We start from the raw sequence: 24,870 nt of genomic DNA, 5'->3' as shown, positions 1-24,870 counted from the left end.
TAGCTGTATGACCCAGCACAAGTCGCTTAACTCTGTTTGCCTCACTTTCCTCATCTGTAAAATGATGTAGAGAAAGAAATGGCAAATCACTCCAGTTTCTTAGTCAAAAAAAGTTCAAATGGGGTCAAGAAGAGTCAGACACAAGTGAAATGAATGAACAACAAAAATATAAGGAAGGGTTCCATAAAGGCTCCTGAGGCCAAATCAAGCACTTTATCCACTTTGATCTCTTAACACACATAATTGAGTAATGTCCGGATAACTTATCATAAATTAATTCAAAAAAATGTGTGGAGTATTTAGAACTTTTTATATGTTATAAAATAGACGTTTTAAGCTGAGCACAAAAACTCAGGGCATTTTATAAGGCAGTGTAATTTATTGTTTAACAATTTCTAAATCTATTAATGAAAGTGAGCAAAATCACTCAATAAACTCTTTGTTTATCCAGTACCTCCAAAGTGCCAAGTACCATGCTAGAGGCTAAGGATTTAAAGATGAAGCAAAAATGAAATAATCTCTGCCCTCAATGAATTTACATCATGGAATGCTAATACAGAAATAAATGAACAAAATAATGGCTTGGTAAATTGGAGGGGGGAGGAGATAATTAACTAAATATATGTAAAATGAATGTAAGGCAAATTTTTGGGGGGTGGGTGGGTGGGTGGAGAGATACACCAGCAGCCATGGAGACAAAAAAGACTTTGTGGGATAGATGTAATGTTAGTAAAGGACATAATGAATTTCAAGAGGCATACAGGGAAGGGAACAAGCTTTTATTAAGTGCTTACAGTGTTCCAGGCACTGTGCAATAGTCATGCCCTTTACAAATCTTATTGCATTTAATCCTCACAACAGCTCTGGGAGATAGCTGTTCTTATAATCCCTATTTTGCATGGGAGTAAACTGAAATTAAGTGGCTTGTCCAGCATCAAACAGCTAGTAAGTAACTCAGATAAACTGGAACTAGTTCTTCCTCATTCTAGACATAGCATTTTATTCTGTGCATCATCTAACTGCTTCTAGTGCATGAGATAAAGTCAGTGAAAATATACACAAGTTGAAGATACAGTGAATGAGGAACAGACCAGATAGTCATTGGAGCTCATTGAACATGGAAGTGACATGGAAGGAAAACATTTGGGGAAAAATTCCTTTCCAATGTGCTTTTCTCTGACCGGTGACCAGGATTTAATATATCTAATTCTCCATAGATGTTGGAGGTCTCTACTTGCATGCTGAATGGTGTGTGGGATGGAAGGTAGGAGAGGGAAGAAGGGAGACAAAACTCTGCTGTAGAGGAGAAGGCACAAAGTAGCTTGAGTTTTTTGTATTGTAAGAAAAGTCCACCTTAATACAAACACCTGACAAAAAAACCTCCAAGAAAAAGATGTTATCCCAATGACTCATTGTGATCTATCTGTGACCCGAGGTTCTAGAAGGCAGGATATCTGAGAGCACCCATTCTGTCTGGTCCCATCATGATGGAAAGGCAGGAGAAGTCCTTGACTGGCTGCCTCTGACCACTGTGCCTTCAGAACCAGCCCAAGTTCATTAGGCATCACCTCCAAATGTTACCTGGTGATGATTTTTTCCTCCCATGTCGGGTAGGAGAGAATGGATTATGATAGCCTCCTTTTTAGAGAATTGCCACCCTGCTCAAATTCTGGATCCTTTGAACAGAACCTGAAAGAGGAGTTTTCCCCATTGGAGTAGTTCAGGTAGAGGTTGCTAATGGTTGGCGGATTCTCCTAGAAATCAGAGAAAGAAGGGGCACCTGCATTCACTTTCCGAAGCTATCTTCTTTCCGCATGCTTCCCCCCAGGGTAGCTGAGAACTGGGCGGGAGAGGGGTCATATTATAGATGGGGCTCATATTATAGATGGGGCTCATATTATAGATGGCACTGCCTCTAGACAGGGAAGCAACCTAGTCGAAAAGGAAGAGAAAGTGAAAGGCGGGGGAGAGGGAAAGGACAGCAGGAGGTGGAGCTGTCCACGCAATTGGGAGTGAGGGCGGAGGAGGGGGATGCCCCGAAGTGGCGCAATATCTTGGGGGGAGGGACTGGTCCCTTCGTCTCCCAGCAGGGGGAATTCCCTAAAGCTCAGGGGGACAAGAGGGTGACGACATAGGGGGGAAGCCCCAGCGCTGGCTAGAGAAGGCTCAGATCTCGGACGCAGCAGTCAGTCAGTTTGTGAGATTTGGCGTCCTGGAAGGCAGAGTTTCGAACAGATACTCTACAGCGTCTGTACGCTCAGCCGTGGCCAGCTTTGCTCCCCAAGCCATGCGCATTCTCCAGCTTCTCATCCTGAGCTGCAGTAAGTGCCCGAAACCGAACCCGAAATCCCTTTCCTCGAGCTCTTGGGGGCTGGGAGGTGGGAAGGGACGCCACAATGTTTAATGTTTAATTAATCTCTCTCCTCGTTTCCTCATTGCGCCCCATTCATCCACTTGGCTCACTGGTGTCCCGGCTCTTTCTCTCAGCCTGGTGCTTGGTGCCGGCAGCTCAGGTGGTGGAGGTGTTATGTTCAGAGGATGCTCTTCTGACTTGTGCAGCCCCCTGGAACCCTCAGACCCCATACGTGATGATCTTCTGGGATAAGGTAAGAAAGACCGGAGCAGGGGCAATTCCTTCTGGTTGACGGCATTGAGTCAATGCGCGAGGACAGGGAGAACTTAGCTTCTACGGTTCTGAGGAACCTGAAGAGAGTAACCTAGTGAGAGCAAGGGAAAGGGTATTCTGAAGATCCTAGCTTTACTAACGCGCCCTCATTGTCAGGTGAGAGACCCTTCCTCGTACTATCTAAGGCTTGACTGACTTTTCATTGTTCCCCAAACTGTAAAATCCATGACCATAGAAACTTAGTATCTATAACTAATGTATAATCAGAATCTTTCTTCTTCTTCTTCCCTCCCTCCACTTTTAACTTGAATTAACTTCAGAAGTCATTATAACTCTCCTCAAAGCCAAAAGGTCCCCAAGGTCAGAAATAATGGTCCATTTGGAACTTGAAAACAAGAAATATTTTCACATTTCTACGTGTTTGGGGCAATTTTATACACACACACATACACATACATATATATATATATATATATATATATACACACACACATATACATACACACATTTCCATAAGAAAGAGAAACAAACTGTTGAAAACTTTTTTTTTTTGTTCACTCAAACTGTCAACTTTCAGTTATTCAATTTATGGCTTACCCATTTCCTCTGGCCATTCTTCACTTCAGCAAGGCTGACAACCAGACCTTGAACAGGGTAATCTTTGAGCATATATATCCTCTACATCTATTAGGTGTGCAAGTATATTTGAACAAACCCAACTGTCCCTATTTGGAAATTTGACTAGATGTTCTTCCAGATTCCACCCAACTCTAAACTGTTCTGCTTCTAAGATGTTATCTGTTTATATTTTCCAAATGAAATATAAATTAATTTTAGACATTAGATATCAGCCACAGCTAAGATCCAAAAGAAACATGATGTTCTGGGCTCTTCTTTTATCTTCTTCACTGAATTGCTTTATGAACTTAAGACAAATTAGTTATCTACAAAATTGGGAAATATTTACCACCTACATTATAGCAAAATTGCTATTAGAGAACTTAATGTCTGTGCCTTTCATTTGCCACTTATTATATCTGTATCTTTGTGTGTATATATACACATACATATATATTCCTATATTGCTAGTTCTCTAAAGTATTTTATGATTTTGATGCCTTTATTTTTAAATCATATACATTTCTGAGGTCATCCCTTTCCCTCCCTCCATTAAGTCATTCCTTATGACAAAGATTTTAAAGAGAAAAAACTAGCTAGCATATACATACACATATACATACACATATCACATCTGATAGTGTATACAAGATTACATATCCATAGCCCTTGGTTTCTTCAATAAAAAGAAGGTGTAACTCTTTTTATGTATAGAAGGCTTGTTTCCCTAACTAAATTGTATTTAGGGCTAGGGACTATATTTTCTACCTCTTTAGCATTCTTCAGTGGTGGGGATGGGGAGAGTAGGAGATTGGTGTCCTTTGTTAATGTATGTTTTTTAGCTGATGTGAGCATAAAGTGGAGAGAGTGCTATGTCGTAGCATAAAATTCTAGGTAGATTGGTGGAAGGGAGTTCTGAATTACCAGCCCCAAAGCCAGTTCCCAAGCCAGACCCAAAGAACAAATCCCATTTAGTGATAGCCAAGAGATGAAGTCATCCATTTTTTTCCCCCAAAGATTTCTGGTGACAAGAAACTTATTATATTATGAGGCATTTTCATTGTATTTTTTTGGGACAGCTCTAAAAGAGAGGGATGAAGAAGAAAAATAAAGATTTGTATAAGGTCTATGTGCCAGATATTATGCTAAGAGCTTTACAAATGTTATCTCATTCTATCCTCACAAACATGGGAGGCAAATGCTATAATTATCCCTGTTTTACACTTGAGGAAACTGAGTAAGATTAAGTGGTTGGCTCAGGTCACATGACAAATAAGTATGTGATGCAAAATTTGATGCCCCATCTTCTTAATTCCAGGCCTAGAGTTTATCTACTGCTTACCAGCTGTTTCAACCTTACATTCAATTCAGTGGAATCCAACCACCCAAGTGCCTGCTAAGTAGGTTTTATGTACCATTGTGGAGATGTAATGAGAAAAATGAAAACAATCCTTATCCTCAATTGGATGGAAAAACAAATAAGTAAATAATTAACTAAAACCCTAAGAAATAGGGGATAGTGGTGGTGAGAAAGAATAGGAATAGAAGATCTAATTAACAATTTGAAGGATCAATCAAATTTATGTCCCTATAATCACCATTATTTTTTCTATTGTTCTTCAGATTTTATTCTTTCTTTGTTCTTCAGATCAGGTCTAAAGTTTGCATGTTCTATCCCTTCAGTTATCTGAAGACATATGTTACACAAAGAGCATTACATTTGGAGTCACAGGGTGTGGATTCCAATTTAAAGTTTTTTATTTATTCATTTGTACAAGTGATATTTTCAATGTCCAGACTATGCTCTCTCTCTATGTCACCTATTGAAATCTTTTGCTCTTTGGCCTAGATTACATACCATTCCCTTCATGAAGCCTTTCTTGATTCCCTCCATTGGAAAATGGTCTCTTTCCTTTCCTTTCAAATTTCTTTTAGAAATGGAACAAGCATTTATTAAATGCCTGCTATGTGCCAGGCACTATGCTTAGTTCTTTACAAATATATCATTTTATCTGAACAACTTTGGGGTAGTGGGTGCCCCATTTTTTCATTAATCCTATTTTTCCATCTGAGGTTAGATGATTTATTCAGGACCACACAGTTAGTAAGTATCTGAGGAAGGATTTGAACTCCAGGCCCATTGCTATACCACTGTGCCATTTCATTGCCTGTAACCCTTTTTTTTCTCCTGAATCTCCATTTATCTTTGACATTCTTTCTTTCTTCCTTCATAGTTATTTGTGCGCAAATAACTTACCCATCCTCAAATTAGATTCTAAACCCCATAAATCCATAACAATGTTTCTTTTCACCTTCAAATTTTAGATTATTTACATATGGTTAAAGTATAAGAATACAGTGAATTGAATGTTCCGTAGGCTAAACATTCTCAGTTTTCTCAATTCCCAAATGGCATAGTTTTGTGTCCCTTCACCAACCTACCTGTATGCTTCTGGCTCTGTTCCAGTTTACCCATGTCAACCATTCTCCAATCAGTAATGCAAATTTCCTAAGCCTCTGTTCTGATCATAACTACTCCCCCTAATCAATAACCTGCAGTGGCTCCTTGTCCCTTCCAAAATCCCATCATTCAAAACTCTTAGAACCCTAGCTCTCTTCTATCTTTTAGTCTTATACCTTACTCCCTAATATATGCTCTTCAATCCAGTGATACCGGCCTCCTGGCTATTCCCCGAACAAGGCATGCTATTTCTCAGCTCTGGACATTTTTTTCTGGCTGTCTCACATACTTTGAATGTTCTCCCTTCTCTGTTTTGACAACTGACATCCTTGGCTTCCATTATTCCCAATTCAAGTCTCATCTTTTATTGGAAATTTTCCCCAACTCTTCTTAATTCTAATGCTTTTCTCCTGCTATTTCCTACTTGAGATTCCTCAAGTAATATTATGTGTAACTTGACTTTGTATATATTTATTTGTTTTTCATCATCCCCATTAAATTATGAGTTTGGGATTGTCTTTTGTCTTTTTGGGGAGTATCCCTAGCATTTAACACAGTGTCTGGCACACTGAAGGTACTTAATAAGAGTTGATTGATTGATTGATTTCCTAAGATGTGGTGCCCAGGACTGAATACAATATTTCAAGTTTTGTCTGACTAATAATAAATTTCACTTATATAGTGCCTTAAGGTTTGCAAATAATTTTGCTTATGTTATATATTTCTCACAACACCCTAGTAGGTGGATGTTATCTATCATTACCATTTTATCAGATCAGGGACTGAATGAGTAACCCATGATAGAGTTGGTATTTGAGGTAGGATTAAGGCTCAAATCATCTTGACTTCAAGTTCTTCACTTTGTGTACTAAGCTTCCTAGCTGCCACGACTAGGGAAAAGTACAGCAGTAAGGTCATCTCTTAATATAAAAATAGAAGTAATTCTTTCTCATTTAGTCATTAGTCATCTGAAATATACCAAATAGTTTTTCTTTTCCATAATCCCTCAGCTAGCTTTATTCTTAATACTTCTGCATTTTCTTCCTTAATTACTTATGGTTGGAACCCTCCTCCCTTCCCCCAAAAAACCCAACACAAAACCACAAAACAACATAATAGCTCTAAGCTAGACAGATGTGGAATTAAACAGTCATTAAGAGAGGGGTAGTTGTGAAAAGAACCTACCACCCCCTCCAAAGGGTAATCAGCAAGCAATACACAAATCCCCAAGGGTGTAATTAAAAAATACTTCATGAAATAAGTGGATGGATTTTTAGACTATAGAATTCCAGCTGCTGTTAAGACCAATATTTTTGTGTTTAGGTTGTTTGGAATGATGTGGTAAACCTTAGTCATTAACCTTTGCTTCTTATGGTCCTTTAACTGATGTTCTAACTGTACAGCTGTAGGTGGTTGTTTTTATAGACATATTCTTTGCATTATTTACTCTGCAGGAAATCTTAGGACTTTATCTTTCCTCATTTTCAACCACCACTAAACATTCTCCTCTTTCTCTGTTATCTGTGAAACCAGGCCATTTAAAATCAAACTCGAGTTTATTAAAATAACAATAACCTTTTGGGTGTTGAGATGTGAAGGAGTTATCACTATGGCAATAAACCTATCAGAGATAGCTAAAGTGATATTTATTAGACTTTTCAATACTTTTAACAGGTTTGGTCACATCCTGCAGATGTTTGTGATTTCACAACCCAATAATTATATGTTTGTATTGATTGTATTTGTGCCACAGAGAAGATTCTATTGTTCCTCCCACTGGACCAGGTTTCTCCCAAATGAAAATCCGCCAATCAAGGTCTCATGTTTTCTTTTGTTTCCTGAATTCTTCTCTGGTTTTTTATGTCTCTGTTGTTAGCCACTGTGTTTTCTTAGTGTTATGAGAACAAATGAGCAAAAAGAAAGAGAGAAGAAAGACGCAGGCTTGACTGCTCTCATGTAGTGGTCAGTAATCAGTGGCCCTGTGCTAATAATCTGGGATACAAAGAAAGCCAAAAATTGCCCTGCCTTCAAGGAGTTCACAATCTAGTAGGAAGACAACATATTTGAACTAAAAAACTGGCAAAGGATAAACAGTGGTTGTTAATGTAAGCATATTATATACATATATATACATACATATATACATACATATACATACATATATATTTGATTCTCATCACCAATTGGAGTTCTTTCTCACTCAGTTGGGTAGGGCTGGGAATGCATTGGATCGAGCACTGGGCCTGAAGTCAGAAGAACACACTTTCATGAATTCAAATCCAACCTCAGACACTTACTAGTGTGTGACCTTGGTCAAGTCATTTCACCCTGTTTGCCTCAGTTTCCTCATCTATAAAATGATCTGGAAAAGGAAATGGCAAATCACAGTGGTGTCTTTGTGAAGAAAATCCCAACACAAAGAGTTATACACAACTCGTCAATAATTTGAAAAACAACAAACCTCATGAAAGGGAAGGGAAAGGAATTAAGAATTTATGTAGTATTTATTATAGGCCAAGCATTGTGCTGATTGTTTTCAAAATAATATCTCATTTGATCCTTACAACAACATTGCAAGGTAGGTGCTATTATTATCCTCATTTTACAATTAGGAAAACTGAGACTCCGTAGCTAGCAAGTGTCTCAAGTCTTCCTGACTTTAGGCTCAGCGCTCTATCCACTGTATTACCAGCTAACCAACTTAAGGCAAAAGGGAGAATGACAACAATATTGAAGTATTTGAGGAATAATCTCATTAGAAGAGGAATGGGAGCTCGGGAGATCAGAACTAGGATCAGTGGGTAGAAGATAAAGAGATGTAGGTTTAGGTTTGGGGTAAGGGCAGAAAAAACTTCCTAACCATTAGAGTTGTTTACACCCAGAATGGAAGCAAAGGGTTGGATGATCCCTCGAAGAGTCAGTAGCTGTTGAGGATATTCTTGTCTAGGTTTAAGTTGGACTCTGTGGCCTCTGAAGTCCCTCCTAACCCTGAGATTTTGTGAATTAAAAGGCCCAAGTTTATGCACTGGCTTTGCCTTTGAAAAGGAGCAATATAATCTTGAACAAGTCAACCTTATCTGTAAAAGAAAGACAAAACTCATATAACCTTACAAATTTGTAATGATAATCAAATGAGATAATTTGTATAGAGCACATGTGTTACCATTAAGTGTCAGCTTTTCTTATTATAGGAATAGCTATAATTGACGTTAGCCGCAAATAGCAATGTAATCTGTTAAAGTATGCAGCTGATGTTGAAGCGATTGAGAGCTAAGAAGGATGTCCTGCCTACTTACAAGTTGTCTGGGATGAGGTAGAATGAAAGAGGATGTTAGGTTAAGGAACACCCATTTTGTCAGGGTCAGGGTTGCAAAGGGATGCGTCACAGAACAAGTGACCTTTTCTGGATGAATTATAAAGGAAGAGAAAAAGGGGAAATGACTTCACGTGCAAAATCAAATGATGTTTTTATTATTATAACAGCAAAACTGAATCAACCCAATGGTCCATCCAATCTTCTGGACAATGGCATTAAAGAATGTTCTGGACAATTAAATGTCTACTGTGTGCTGAGAGACAAAGACTGGAACTTCCTGAACTGATAATAGTACCTGCCTTTCAGAGCTGTAAGGAACAATGAATTAATATTTGTAGAGTATTTAGCATTAGTGTCTGGCACATAGTAGCTGTTATATAAATTATAGTTGTCATCATTATGATTATTACTACTCTAGGTATGAAATCTTTGTCCTGCCTGATCGGCAAGTGGACATTTCCTGGAGGAGTCAAATCTTAACAATCATGATAACTATTAAATGGCCTGAATAACCCACTTATATTCTCCTGTTGTCCAGGGAGCAAGGAAGGCCACCAGCCTGATGGAAGATAAACTTATGGGAGCCCTAAATAGGACAGCCAGGTCATGTAGTGGATAGACTGCCAGACCTAGAATCAAGAAGATTTGGTTTCAAATATGGCCTCAGATACTACTAGCTGTGTGACCCTGAGTGAGTCACTTGATTATCTCAATTTCCTCAATTGTAAAATAAACTAGCAAAGGAAATGACAAATGGAACATTATCTTTGCCAAAAAAAAATCCCAAATAGGATCACAAAGAATTGGACACAACTTCAATAAATGAAGAACAACAAGGATAGGAGTCACACAGGATGGTCAGGATAGATAGATTGTAATCTGCATTGTTGAAGGGAATAGCAGGATTGAGAAGCTCAAAAAAATCTAAGTATTTGGTTGCTATCACATAGAGAAATACTAGGATATAAGGCTGAAATACCTTTAGAGAACATTTGCTCTAACTCACCCTACCTCATTTGGAAAATTATGCTCATAATTATTCAAAAGCTTACTGTCTGATTCTGTATCAGAAATGCTCTTTTTAGTATATTGCCCCGGGACCATATCATGAAGAGCATTGAATGTCATCTTAGAAAATTTGGTCTTTATTCTTCAGGAAATGGGGAAATATTGAATAATTCTGAGCAGGCAAACAAGGTAAAGTGATTTGCTACACAGCTAGTGTCAGGTTGGATCTGAACTCAAGTCCTCCTGACTCAGGACCAGTGCTCTATCCACTATACTATCCAACTGCCTTTAATTGTTCTCAGTTGATTGAGTCTAAAGACTCTCTCTTTAGAGTGCTCCAGTGACAGTACCTGGTGGAAAGACTTGTCATAGAATACAGACTACATTCTTAGAAAGGAACAGAAATGACACCTTTGAATGTCACTCTTGCTAATGTCCATAAATTTCCAAAGAAGCTAAAAAGGTCATGCCTTTTGAAGAGCAGGAGGAAGGAAGGAGGCTGCTGACAGCTGTAGAGCTGAAGCAACTTGTTTTCCATGACAAAAAAGGGAAGCTCAGTGGTATGAGATTTGCCTGGTCTGGGCTGAATGCCTAGGTAAAAAGCTATAAAAGGATAAGGAAGTTCAGAGGCTCCTCCTGGTGATGTAAAAGCAGCTTCCCACATTTGTTTCAGCCTCTTCACTCTAGGAAGGGCAAGATTTCAGGTGAAATGGTTCTGATGAGCAGAGCCATAGTCCTAATAGAGTTCGTTTAACTGAGATTATAGATAGATAAAGAGCCTAGAATGTGTTGGCCTTTGTAGACCCCAGATGTATTTTTCAAATATTCTATGAGGTGATAATTCTTCAGCTATCCCTGCCTTTTCCTGTCAGAAACCAGGTGAATTGTGGGGTGGCGGGTACAATTCTCACAATGTAGTAATTCTAACTGCAAACTGAGAAAAACTGGCATTTCATAGAGACTATGAGCCAGTTCTGTGGTCACTGTTGAGATAGAGATTTGTTGGCTAGAAGCTGGAAGTCCTAATCTAATTAGGGTTCTCTCTTCTCTTTCCTTGAATGGATAGGAACACCTAGGAAAGTCCGGAATCTCTCTAGACTTGGAAATTCTATAGGATGACTCTTAATAGGTTCCCAGATGCCAACCTATTTTCTAAATGCTGGTCCTAAGATCAAAGGACAGCAGTGATTATTGCCATAATATTTAAGTCATCAGATCTTATGGTTCTCTTCAATGATTTGTATGAAAAAGATCCTTCTCCACTGAATGCTGGGCCTGGAGACAGGAAGACTCATCTTCCTGAATATAAATCCTGCCTCAGACACTTACTAGTTGTGTGACTCTAGGTAAATCATCTGACCCTCTTTGCCTTAGTTTCCCCACCTACAAAATGAGCTGGAGAAGGAAATGGCCAAGTACTCCAGGATCTTTGCCAAAAAAACCACAGCTAGGTAATGCAGTGGATGGAGTACAAGCCCTGGAGTGAGGATCTGAGGTCAAATCCAGTCTCAGACTGGGTGACTCTGGGCAACTAGCTGAACTCCATAATCCATACTGCCCAACTCCATATGGAGTCACAGAGAGGTGGGCATGACTGAAAAATGACTAAACAACAACAATAAATATTTCAAAATTCCAGCCATGGTAGTCAGTGAGAATTGAATTCAAATACAACCTCCCTGCCTCTAAGTCGCTTTACTATCCAGTAATGATAAAACAATCTTCCTAATGCACAGGTTCATTCAGGTTATTCCCATCCTTGAAATATCCTTTCATATGGGGCAGTTAGGGGGTGCAGTGGATAGCATATGAGGCAGTTAGGGGGTACAGTGGATAGAGCGCCAGCCTGGAGTCAGCAGACTCATCTTCCTGAATTCAAATGTCCTCAGACACCTACAAGCTGTATGACCTTGGTAAATCATATAATCCTATTTGCCTCATTTTCTTCCAGGAGTAAAATGAGTTGGAGGAAATGGCAAACCACTCCAGTATCCTTGCCAAGAAAATTTCCAATGGGGTCAGAAAGAGTTGGACAGGACTAGCACTACTGAGATACAACAACTGAAGTTAATTATATCCCAATTTTTGTAATAGTCATCAGTGTACATATTTCATCCTCCTACTCATCTTTGTGTATTCACAGTGCTTTGCACATGGCAGTTCAGTTTATCAGGAAGAGATTATGTGAACCAGAAGAGTCTTAAGTAAAGGTGAAAATGCTGGTTCAAGCTTGCTGAATTCCACAAAGATTTAATTTAATTAAATCTTTGATAACATGCCTACTGTGTGTGAGACTCTGTGCAAAGCCCGAATTTAACTCCTTGGTCATTTAAGAACTATCAAGATGAATCATTCTAGTAACATCTATAAATCTAGACTTGTCAGTTAAACTTAGTAAATTTCAAGGAAGAAAACCATTTTTCTAATAAAATTACCTTTCGGGGGAAAAAAAGCCCACATTAATACTAATACATTCTACCCTCATTATGACATCAGTCTGAGAGCCAAACCATTTTGCATGTAATAAAGAGTTGTTTTTATGATGGATGGGGATTATATTGGCAGTTTAATTGAGTTAGAAGCCAAGGTACATGAAGGTTCGTGTACAAAGAATGCAGTAAACGAAAGCTGTTTGATAAGATTGGAAAGCACTAGGTTAATTTAATACCAATTCCATGTTTTAAAATATATTTTATTAACTTGTTAGATGAAATATTGGAGAAACATATATATTTTGTCCTATGATGTCATGGCCGCAACCTTACAAATGTTCTGCAACCTACAAGCTCATCTTTTACTATTCAGTCATTTTAGTTATTCTTATTCTTTGTGACACCATTTGGGATTTTCTTGGCAAAAGTACTTTAATGATTTGCCATTTCTTTCTGCTACTCATTTTACAAATGAGGAAAATGAGGCAAACAGGGTGAGGTGACTTGCCCAGCATCACACAGCTAATAAGTGTCTGAGGTGGGATTTGAATTCAGAAAGATGAGTCTTTCTCATTCCTGTATTCTATCCACTCTGCTAAGCCAGAAAGACTACATGGCTGGCTCTCTATCCACTATACCATCCTACCTTTCACATACATAATAATATGTACTCATTAGCTTTGAAGAAGTCTGTATTTGGAGAAAAAATGGTGAAGAAATAGAAGGAAAAAAAAAAAACTTCCCCTAGTCAGACACTCAAAACCAAATGAAATGTTGGTGTAGTTGGGTTTTGGTGCTAATAGTTTTCCAATTTTCTTTCTATAGCTCTGTTTCAAATGAGTTTTTCTTTCATTTGAAAATTTTTGTGTGTTTTAAAATTCAATTAAAAAGAAAGAGGAATATATCCGTGACCTTTTCTTTATTCAGGTCTTTGGTTCATGCTCTGGTTTTATCCAAATGCTTGCCCTAGATGAAGAGCCTAGTGTCTACACTGTTTAGTCAAATTAGTAGCCTCAGAAGTAGTCAAAAGAAAAGCCATTGATGTCTCATCTCTTGTAGTTCAATTGAGGAGTGAAACTGCTGACTGAAAGCTAATATGGAAGGACACCACAAAAGAAAATACTATCAAAAAGAATTGGTTGTTTTGAGTGAATAGTGGCCAAGTTATATTGTGGTTTAGTTTTTAAAAAGATTAGATGATCTAAATGTATTCTCATCAATAGCTTTTTTTTCCTGTGAATGAATAAGATGGGTTTTTGTTGTTAGAAATGACTATTTCCAAAAATGCTCTAAAGGAGAGCAATGACATATATATATATATATATAGATAGATATACACACACACATACACACACACATTTAAGTTATTTGATCTTGCTAACAGTTGATCTTTTTGTTCAGTTTCCAGATTAATAAGAAATTTACAACATAGAAAAGTAGAAGATCATTTCTTCTCTCATTCTGTTTTTTCCCCTATTTTTGAAGTCAGTACTCTTAGCCTTTCTTCTTGGGCTGTCAAACAGCTTAGGTGCACAGTGCTCATAATGGTCTTTACCATGCCATCTCTTAAGTCCCCACTCAGAATTTTTCTCAATAAAATCTTCCATGTGAGCCACACAATTCATTTGGAATATAGAACATTAATGTAAAAAAAAAAATTGCGGCCATCTTTAAGGGTTTTTTTCAAAGGGAGTTGGTCACAAGAGGAAAAACAGTTTTGATGGCTAAAAGGAGGAGGATCTGCTCTAGGAACATAAATTGAAAAGCTGAAGATCCTGAAACATAAATTTAGTGCTGGAAGACACCTCCAAGATTGGCTAGCATGAAGGTATCAAACTAATGGCCAAATTCACACAACTGTCAAGTGCACCCATCTCAAACCAGATTAAAATATAAATAAGAAATGTTTGACAAAATAAACAACATTTCCCAGCCCCAATTGTCCATATCTGCAGTTTGGCTGACAAAATGGGAGAGAAGGAGTGAAACTTTAAGGCTCATTTCTGTTGGAAAAGAAATCTGTTCTACTGACCTCTGTACTCTGAACATGACTTTAAATGTCATGCCAATCTGTGTGCCTCCCACAACTAGAGTAAGGAGTTTCATTGTCAATCTACTCCACTTTGGTTATGTTAAATTAATAGTTGTTTCAACTCCCTGGAATATAAAGAGTGAGGACTCCCCAAATGTCTGGAAACACGGAAATGGCCATAACCCAAATTCAGAGCTTATTCTATCCCTTTACACTATTCCTTTTGTTCCTTCCCTTTCTTCCGGGAAGGACTTAGTACATAGTTGGCAGTTAATAAATTGTTGTTGAACTGAATTGATTGCATTGCTTTGAATTCCCTTCCTTTCCTTTCACCCTTCCCATCTACTACTAAAAATGGCCAGTGGCTTTTGGAAGACTTTGCCAGTGGCCCATGGAAATGTGACCATAAAAACAAATTTTCATTGTTGTTGCTGAATTTTTAAAAATGAGTTATCTCATGAAGCTAGGCAGAAGGACACTGCCGGCAGGTTCCTGATCACCGGCAAGATTCTTGCTTCAGTAATTCCCAGCAGCCAGCATGGTAATGAAGCCATTTTTATGTAAATGGACTCAATAGTTTATATTTTTGCTGCCTCCAGTGGGATATACTGTTTTCTCTTGAATTCCAGATGAACAGTTGGGAATTAGAGAGATGGATGGGCAGGAGCCATCCACTCCCGCCCTGCCCACTCCTTCCCCTCCGCAGAAAACCAGGGGTAGATAACCAGGAAGTTCCTGTCATTCTTCCAAGCTTTTGTCATTTCAGACGCAGGAGTTTCTGTGGAAATATAGTCCCTCTGAAATTCAGTGGGAACCAATCTGAGCTGAACACATTTTAAGGTTAATTAAGAGAGGAGAAGCAGGATGCTGCAGCGGCATGGAGACGGTGGCTGCCCATTGTCTCTTGCACTAATACCTGAAGTGCCTGGGCAGAATTAATTAGTTAAACTGGCAGCAGCCGAACAGTTGTAGCATCACCTGGAGGAGACTTGGCGAGCATTAGCACTGCATTATCCCAGGAGTCTGACCTGTTAAATGCCCCGTCTAGCAAGTGTTAGCATGTGTCTGCCAAGACGTGGGGGCGTGTGGCCCGGAGGAGGCAGGGCCGGGGCACATGATGAGGCAGCATTCCGTGTTTTAATTAGATTGGAAGGGCTCAAGTTTGCGCTAACCCAGATAGGTGTTTAAGAAGCCGTCTGACTTCTGACTTTGCTTAATCTGCATACTTAATTGACCTCCCACCCCCTCCTAATATCTGTAAGGCCACATGTTCTTTACCTTTCTCCAGCAGGGTTCTGGTAATTATTTAGGAAGAAATCCTTCAACACCTAAAATACGGCCAAGAAAATTAATTCTTTCTCGTAGACTAGTTCTAGGAAAGACTGTGAGGTTAGGGCTCCAAGTAATCTTTAGGAAGGAATGATCCGACTGCCACCAGAGGTCTCTATAGCCTCATGGAGGATGAATACTGAATAGAATGGAAAGGGATGAAGGGATGGAAACTCAGTCTTTCTGCTGATCTGGTAAACTCCCAAATTAATAAAGGAGCAATAGCAATGGAAAGAAACTGTGTTTTCTTCTCCAGGGGAGGTATCATGAGGACCTCACAAGCTGTTCCCTCAATTTCCTGCCTGTGTGCCTCAGTATTTATTATTTTTCTTAAAAGCAAAGGGGTAGGGGAGAGTTCTCAAGAAAATAGATCTTTATAGACTAGACTTCACTGTAAAGTAAAAAGACCAGGAATTTGCATTTTAAAACAAAGGGAGTGGCAGCAAAATTATTTCATTGATCATATCTGTTTGTATTCATAAAATGCCTCTTGGCTGAAGGCACAAACTAAGAATAATTTGCCATAAATGTCAGCACTTCCCCTTGGTCATTGCTGTACCCCCAGCTGTCCAAATATCGCTCCATTGAAGGGTCTGTCTAAAAGTGATAATTTGTCTTACCATTTGCGGGGCTAACATTTAGAAAGCTTGAAAATTACATGAAATCAATGGAAGGTTAGGTAGGGCCAACTTTTTCAGATAAGAAAAAAATCAGAACTGATGATAGGGTCAAGGGTGGGGTGATAAATGGCATATTCTAACCTCTCTATGTAGGGGAAGATGAAAACTAGAAACTGCAACAGTTGAAAAGGAGTCCTCTGATTTATTCAAAAACTGACCAGTCAAGTCAGTGAGGGAAAAATTTATCATAGAAAAGTTATGTGGTTAAGTTATTGAAATACCACTGGCCTTGGAGTCAGAAGATGAAGATTCAAATCCTGCTTCTGACACAGGATCCTGATTACCTGATGAATATATGGATAAATATCTGAAAGGAAACATTAATTTTATTCAGAGAAAATAAGTACCATCTATCATGATTACCCCATAGCAAACATTTATTAAAAAATTACTTTATACATGGTACTGTGCTACGATTAAGATGCAAAAAGATTTGTCATCTCTTTCTTCAATATTAAATTAATTTTATTCTTATCAATCTTCTAATAGGAGAGTTACAACTTATTGTTGTTGTTTGACCTCCTGTCCATTCTTAAAAATATAGCTCAAAGCTCATCTCCTTCTGAAATCTTTTACAGCACTTTTGGGTGAAAAGAGTCTTTTTCTTTTGATTCTCATGGGATGGTAGCTAGGTGTGACAATGGAGAAAGTGCTAGGTCCAGAGTCAGGAAGATATGAATTCAAATCTGGCCTCAGATACTTACTGGTTGTATGCTAGTCACTTAGTGCTGGTCACTGAGCAAGTCACTTAACCCCACTTACTTCAGTTTCTTTATCTCTAAAATGAGCTGGAGGAAGAAATGGCAAATCACTTCAGTGACTTTGCCAAGAAAACTCCAAATGGGGTCACGAAGAGCTGGACATATGAACAAAAAGCATTATATTTATCTATGCATATTTTAATCTCCCACTAGATTATAAACTCCATAAGGATAGAAGGTGCATTTTAGCTATTTTATACCTGTCTCAATATTTAGAATATACCCATTTTAGTAAGAACTTAATGTTTGTTGAATGAATGAAGAAAAAAAGAACATATCTATAAAAAGCCAAAGATAGAAGGTGGCAAATGGTAAGTGTCAAATATATGGAAGAAATATGGTAGAACATAAGACTTAGAATAAGAAACCTCAGGGTCTAATACTGCCTTTGAGTGTCTCAGTAGCTTTCAGCAAATGGTTTCATTCCCCTAGAATTTGGTTTCCTCATCTGTAAGATTGGACATTTGGACTAGATCTCTCTGAGGTCCCTTCTAGCCTTAGCACTATGTGATTCTTTGTCCTTGGCTATCATCACCATTGTTGCTGTTGTCATTGTTTGACCTTTGATTTTGAAGATGATCAATGACCTCATGGAGGTAATGTCTTGATTCCTGGATAAAGTGGATTTAAATGAGGCAATAAGCTTAGGGAACTCAAAAGAGGAATAGATCCCTAGGTCTGAGTCAGGGAAGACTAACAGGAAGTGGACTCAATCTGGACCTTGAGGCAAGCTAGGACTTGGGACTTTTTAGGCAAATAGAACAATATCCCCAAAGACCGAGATGGAAGAATGCTCATCTATTGGGAGAAGGTGAATAGACCAGTTAGATATTTCATCTATGGGGGCAGTGGCAGATAGATCTAAAGATATTTCAGAGGGCCTGGAAAGTCAGGATATTGTACTTGAGAAACCCTTGGAAGTATTTGATCAGGGAGTGATATGTGGAGTATATCTTAGGAACAATAAAATACATTTAAGATATGCTCATAAAATAAAATGAATGTGATCAATCTTATACCTATAGATGGAGTAGGTTGCCACCTAGTGATGGAACCTAGTGATTTTCCTTCTTGCACAGAATGCCCTATCAATAATGTCTGGGATTCTACCATTAAAGATTCATTCTTTTGAGGATGAATATGCAATAGGATTGTCCCTTGCTAAAATGGGAATACCCTTAAAACTGTGAACACACTAAGTATTTTAATTAGTTATTTGTACCTTTATGTAAATTTAGTTATGAGAAGCTTTCTGACACCTAGCTGAGCTTGATTTAATAGGGCTGAGAAGTTGTAGGATAGGAAAGAGGGAAGAACTTGAAGATTTGGAATGAAAGCTGTTCCTTAGGGGAAAATAGGGGAAATGAAGAAGTAATAACTAATTCACTTCTTTGTTAATTTGTCTGATAGTAAAATCAGTTCTATGTATAGCATCCTTTATCCTAATATTTAAGTTTTGTATTTGATAAGAAAATGAAAAAAGATTTGGGGTAGTTAGGACATGCTCTGCTGGAGTTAGGAGGGCCTGAGTTCAAATCTGGCACTTTGACACTTATTAGACCCTGAGCAAGTCAATAAACTCCAATCTATTGCTTCATTAAAAAAAAAAAAAAAACCTCAAGGTTATATGTCTTTTTTTTTTTTTTTGGTACCCCTTAGAAGTTTTCCCTGGACTGGTTGAATTACAAGTACATAATTGTGTTTATTCATTTTTTTTCTTGTGTCCTATTCTTTGTGATCACATTTGGTGCTTTGAACATCTTATATATAGCAGGCAATGTGATTTAATGAATATATACTCGATCTTATAGTCAGGAAACTAAGGTTTGAATGTGATCTTGGACTAGCTCTATGCTCATGGTCAAAGCATCAGTTTCAAACGGAATTTTAATAACCTTGCAGAGTAGTAGTAAGGAAGATGCTATGCATACTTTCATAAGCTATAGAAAGGTGAGCTATCATCATATTAGCTCTAGCAAAGAAGCCTCTAAATTTAAGGATCCTCCGGAAAAAGAAGGGGGTCTGTCTCTGAGGAGCTTTTCATTCTTTGTTAAATAATGGGTCTAGGCCCTTTGTGATATTTTTGCTGATGGGCTCAGATTTTCAATTCACACCAGTATAAGGAGCACTAATAAGAAATCAAGAACCTGGAAAAATCTTTTTATTTTACAATTGAATTGGTAGGTTTTTTTTCTTTTTTATCATCGTGGATTTGTGCGCTGTTGTGGTAAATCAAGAAATTATGTATCATGCAGTAACGGTCCATTGAATGTCAGCCACCCAAATTTGTCCAGGCTTCAGCAGTTTTCTTGTTCCAAAGTAGATATTTTATTAAGTGTATAGAATGGTTTTTTCTTCTTATATCCCATGTTTTCTTTAAAAAGAGGATTTATATTGCTTCTTTGAAAAATTTATACATACAGCTCTGGTATTTGGGTTCAGAGTTTGTAGTTCTTGGTTTGTAAAATAAAATGCTATTAAAAGACAGTGGAAAGAGCATTGATTTTTGGGTCAGAAATTCTGGCTAGTGTTCTAGTCCTGGCTGAAACACAGGCTAGGTGTCTAAACTTGTGCAAATCACTTCCCTCCTGTAAGCTTCAATTTCCTCATTTATTAAATGAATCCTAAGGTCATGTCCAGCTCTGAAATTCAAGGAGTTGCTGATACTTTTTACAGGTTAATGAACAAAGTGGAGAGCTGACCAAGATGTTGGAGATGAACCTAAGCCTTAGTGAACAATACCACGATCAGAAAGAAACAAATGGCTCATTACAGGCCTGTCCTTCGGAAGAATGTTCTCTAAAGATCAAGAATACTACTTGCCAACATGTGGGGACTTACAGATGTACTTTGTGGGCAACAGGAGAAGAAAACAGCCCAACTGCCACAGTAGAACTCAAAGTGACAGGTATGGTGACTTATTGCAAATTGTTCCATTTGCCATGATCAGCAGTCACTGCAAAGCCACTGAATGTACAACATTCCTTTAAGTACTAGGATATAATAGCTGAATCCAAATAGAATTGGGAAGAGTCAGACATGACTGAACAACAACAGTGCTTTAACTTCTCATTTCTCCTTTAACTGCCCAACTAAGCAACATCAGGTTCTTCCCCAATGGGATGAGTGAATCTAACAAAATGTTAAAACTAGAAGAGACCTAGAGGTCATTTAGTCTAACCATGACATTGGGAACTCAGAGATATCTAATTACTTGCTTACAATTCCATAGCTAGAAATAGCAGACCTAGAATTTGAACAAAGTACACAATATTACAAAGGCAGAAACAGTACATTATTCCAACAGTAGTAAGTAGCAGATTCAGGAATTGAATCCAGGTTTTATAGTGCTTTTTAAAGCATACCACCCTGCTTCCCTTTTGGCCATTATTTTCTTTTTTACTTCAAGGTATAATACCCAAAGATCATGGTGCTGATGTAAAGGCAGAAACAGAAATGGCAGAGAAATAGACTTTTTTTAGACTGGGAATGATGTACTTGAGGTAGTAATAGATCTTTTATTGGAAGTAAAAACAAAATCCTGAACAGATGATTTGTGTTTTTTGTTGTCAGGTTGTACCATAGAGCCGGATGATAAGTATAAGAAATACCGAGCTGAAATTCTCTTACTGTTATTTCTTGCGATGTTTTATGTATTTCTCATCATTTTTACCTGTGTAAGTATCTTCTTAAGATGTTCAATTCCATTCAGCAAACATTTATTAATTGTTCATGATGATACCAATGGCTGAGAATAGAAACATTTGTTATTCTTTTAAGAAAAAAAAATAAGGCTAATTTTAAAGGTTAATCTAAAGTTGTTGAGGGGGAAGTATTATAATAAATGTGTATGTGTGTGAATATCTCTGAGCTTGATTGTACTAGTATATGGAACTTCAGTTCCTTTCAATGAAGAAGTTTCACTTGAATTGCCTGGGGCACTGTGAGATTAAGTATTTACCCATGAGCATTCAGTCAGTACCCTTCAAAGGCAGGAACTTAACCTGAATCTGCCTCATACCCAAATTGTCCCCCTATAGCCCACATTGTGTTGCATCTCTGTTCTTGAATAAGCAGAAGAAAAACTGTATTTCTATTTTCACTCTGTATGCAATACATTCTGAAGTACATGGAGCTTGAAAATAATTTTAGGAAACTTAGCTCAGGTATTATTGTGATGATAAAATGAATCATGTATTTGAATCTCATTGAAACAGAGCCAAAGATTACTGGACAAATTCAAAATATTTTGTAGTTATTAGTAATCACAGTTACCAGAGCTCTAGGAAAGTATGTCTTATTCAAAGGACAAACATTTGTTAGATGCCTACTATGTTCCAACTATTCTTGAGGAGAAAAGGCAGCATGTGAAACATGGTTAATCTTTATGAATCCCCAGGAACTTAAAATATAGCAGGAGAAAATAATACATACACACTCAAAAGGATAAGTCCTACAAGAAAAGTAGCATAGGAGAAGGGAGCAATATCTTTGCTATTTTGCATTGGCACATGTGAGTGTATATTCTCTTCTATGACCTGTTACTTAGAAAATGAATTTGAAGAGGGATATAACCTCAAGAAACTCATAATCTCTGTCTGGAAGAGGTTATCCATTTCCAGGACAGTGGTGACAGTCCAAAAGGAGGAGAGTAGTGGGGAGAAAAAGAAATCAGGTCTTAATGAGTTTTGTATAACTGAGTGATTACTTAAGAGTTGTCTCCCCATTCCCTGAAGACCACAGTGTGAACTTACTGATTTGCCATTGGGGGATGATAAAGACCTTTTCTGCTTCTGGCAGTCTTATGTCCCAATGTCCCTGGGCACTGACAAGTTTGTGCTTTGAGATGATGATGCCATCCCCCTACTAGCTATGTGTATTGACTTTTTCTTTTTGGTGGTCAATAAGGGGCTTTGTCATTCTTAGAGTACCTAACAGCTGAGCTAGCACACATGGTCCACTGGAAGCAGGAAGGAAAGGTCTGTATAACTCCGTCCCCCAATCACATATTTGTCACAGGCTCAGCAAATATTTGTTGAAACTATAACTGAATACATAAGTCTTTTCCTCTTGGGCTACATAGTGAGCTTCCTTCCCAGGAAGGAGTTATTCAGCCATCATCATGAATTAACATTTTAATTCTATTGCTAACTAGATTATTTTCATTTCTTATTTCTATTACTCCTCTTATTCATTCTCTTCTTTTTTTTTTTTTTAAAGAAATTTGCAAAACTACAGAACATATTTCCAGATATCAACAAACAAGGCACGGAACGAACTTTTCTCCACGTCAATTTCCAAAATAAGAAAAATATTCAACAGCTGTGTCCAACAACAATTCAGAAGATAGACTTGGTCTGAGCTTTCCCTCTATGGGTTGTTTTTAGAACACCAAGAACTCACAAACTTTCATGGTTCTTTGGTCAGCCAAAAGAACAAAGACACTCAGATGAAGGGGCAGCATCACTAGGATCATCATATTTGAGATGACTGAAAATAGGTCCATAGTGCCTGTCTAGAACATGCCTTAGAATGGACCAATCCAGCAGTCATATGCAGAGCCTCTGATGCAGAGCTCCAGCAATATGGAAGCACCATTTCTCAGGATGATTCCTACTACTAACATCTTAAGTCTTTTCATCCAGCTATGTACTCTGCCCATTGGCCTATCATGTGAAAACTTCTTTTAGAGAAGGTGAGTGCTGACCTAAGGAATTTTTTTGGTCACTTGGCAGCTACCCTCAGTGAGATATTGCTGAAAAATACTTTCAAGAAAAATGAATGTATGAGACTTATTCCTGCATGGGACTCAGAGACTTGATTCCCTAAGTCAGATAGTGACCTTCCTGTATCTCAGAGAGACCTCTTGGAAGCTGTTTGGATTTTGCTGCACCAGTACAGGTTTTTCTTGTATCGAAGAAGACTGACATGTTCTGCTACAAAGTGGTGGGAAATAGCTACTAAATAACTCTGACTTGAAGGTTTGACAATTATGTATATCATGTATACACTGAAATAACAGGTCAATGAACCATTTCTCAGCAATGCCTTTTTATTAGGGAAAGGCATTTGCAAGGAAACTGTGAAGATGCCATGTTGGATGAATACATGCTTTATAGGGAATTCAGATAGAGGTACAGACACACTACCCCTTGGTAATTAATGTAAGGAAATTTTCAGACAGGAATCATTAATCTCCTATGGAGCTTGTGCCAATTATTGTGTCTCATGCCAAAACTTGGCTCTCTTCTGTACTGTTTTACCTGAGGTCATAAAGAAATTCTTTAAAGCTAAAAGTACTATCTATGCTAATGTACAAGTGTGATAAGGATGCCAAGTTCAGTTCTTTGACTTCCTAGTTCCCTAATGCAACAATTTATATTAAAGGGAAGGGCTCTGTGTCTGAAGATTTTCCTGAAGAGAACTGGAAAGGAGGAGAAAGAAAGAGGGTTATATGGAGAGTAGAGAGAGAGAGGGAGACAGAGAGAGACAGAGATAGAGACACAGTCAGACAGAATTGGAAAATGGTTTAGTGCCATATATGTTACTTAATACATTCATGCTATCTCTGAATCTGTATTTCCCCTTGCCTTCCCCCTCCCTGGTTTGTCTTTGTATTCCTTAGCATAGTGCCTGGAACTTAGTAAATTTTTAAATAAAGTTATTTTAGTTGAATGGAATAAATGGTGTTGTTTATAGGAAAATCTGACTCTTAGGGGGGTGGAAGTCCTTTGGCTGTCAGAAGATGAACAAACAGTTACACAATAGAAACTAATAATTTGACTGTCACTGTTATGTGATTCAGGGGACTCTGGGAATGGGATCCACTTCTTTCTCTTGCACTGACAGAAACATGAGGCATTTGATTAGTTTCAATTTTTTAGGATTTCGGACTCAACGTAGTTTTTGTTTTTAAGATACTCCCTCCCTTCCTTTTTTTCTTTTTAGGCATGAGAAACACTCCTTCCAAAAAACAGACAAACCTCAAAACCCCCACCATACATCTCTATCAGATGATCAAACTTTATTTTTTTTTAATCACTAAAACCCTGGATATGGGACTTAACAACAAATTGAATTGATTGGGTATTTTGTTTTGTTTTGATGCTGCTTGCCTGTAGCTTTTCAAGTATTTCATAGGAAGAACACCATGGACTCACGCTAATCATATTTCATTTGTCCAGGAAAGCAATGTTTTTGTAGTCCTTCTTTGATTATCAGTTGACCTATAGAGCTTAATTTACAGCTACTCTGGAATATTTGGGTGGAAAATGTAGTCATAGATGTAGCAGCATCAGCTCCACATCCTGTTAAATAGCTCTGCTCTTCTCTTCTCTCTACTTGATTTGGTAGAATTCACACCAGATGAGTTCAGACTACGTGGAATCAAACGAAGTCTGCTCACCTCTTGGAAGCCTGGGTGAGAGGAGAGACAATAGTCTTTTGTGTTTCTATGAAAAAAAAAAAATGAAGTGGAGATTTGAGCTCCATTAATTCAGTCAAACTAGAAAAACTTACCAGGATTATTTAAACTAGAGAACCTTTTTTTTCTCTTCTTCTCTTTTCTTTCTTTCTTTCTTTCTTTCTTTCTTTCTTTCTTTCTTTCT

The 24,870-nt window shown here is 37.9% G+C and overlaps 1 protein-coding gene across 1 annotated transcript; it reads left to right on the top strand.

The window, feature by feature from the left end:
* The first annotated feature begins 1,748 nt into the window (after positions 1–1,748).
* Positions 1,749–24,143, top strand: CD83 (CD83 molecule). The gene is made up of 5 exons (XM_012541630.3): positions 1,749–2,321; positions 2,488–2,606; positions 19,940–20,171; positions 20,837–20,940; positions 22,484–24,143. Exons 1-5 carry the CDS (start codon positions 2,288–2,290, stop codon positions 22,622–22,624), a joined length of 630 nt encoding a protein of 209 aa, XP_012397084.1. The 5' UTR covers positions 1,749–2,287; the 3' UTR covers positions 22,625–24,143.
* The last annotated feature ends 727 nt before the right edge of the window (positions 24,144–24,870 follow it).

This window comes from Sarcophilus harrisii, chromosome 1, assembly GCF_902635505.1.
Source record: "Sarcophilus harrisii chromosome 1, mSarHar1.11, whole genome shotgun sequence".
In the NCBI taxonomy this organism is placed as follows: domain Eukaryota; kingdom Metazoa; phylum Chordata; class Mammalia; order Dasyuromorphia; family Dasyuridae; genus Sarcophilus; species Sarcophilus harrisii.
Note: the sequence above shows the minus strand (reverse complement) of the source record. Positions and strands in the feature narration are given on the sequence as shown.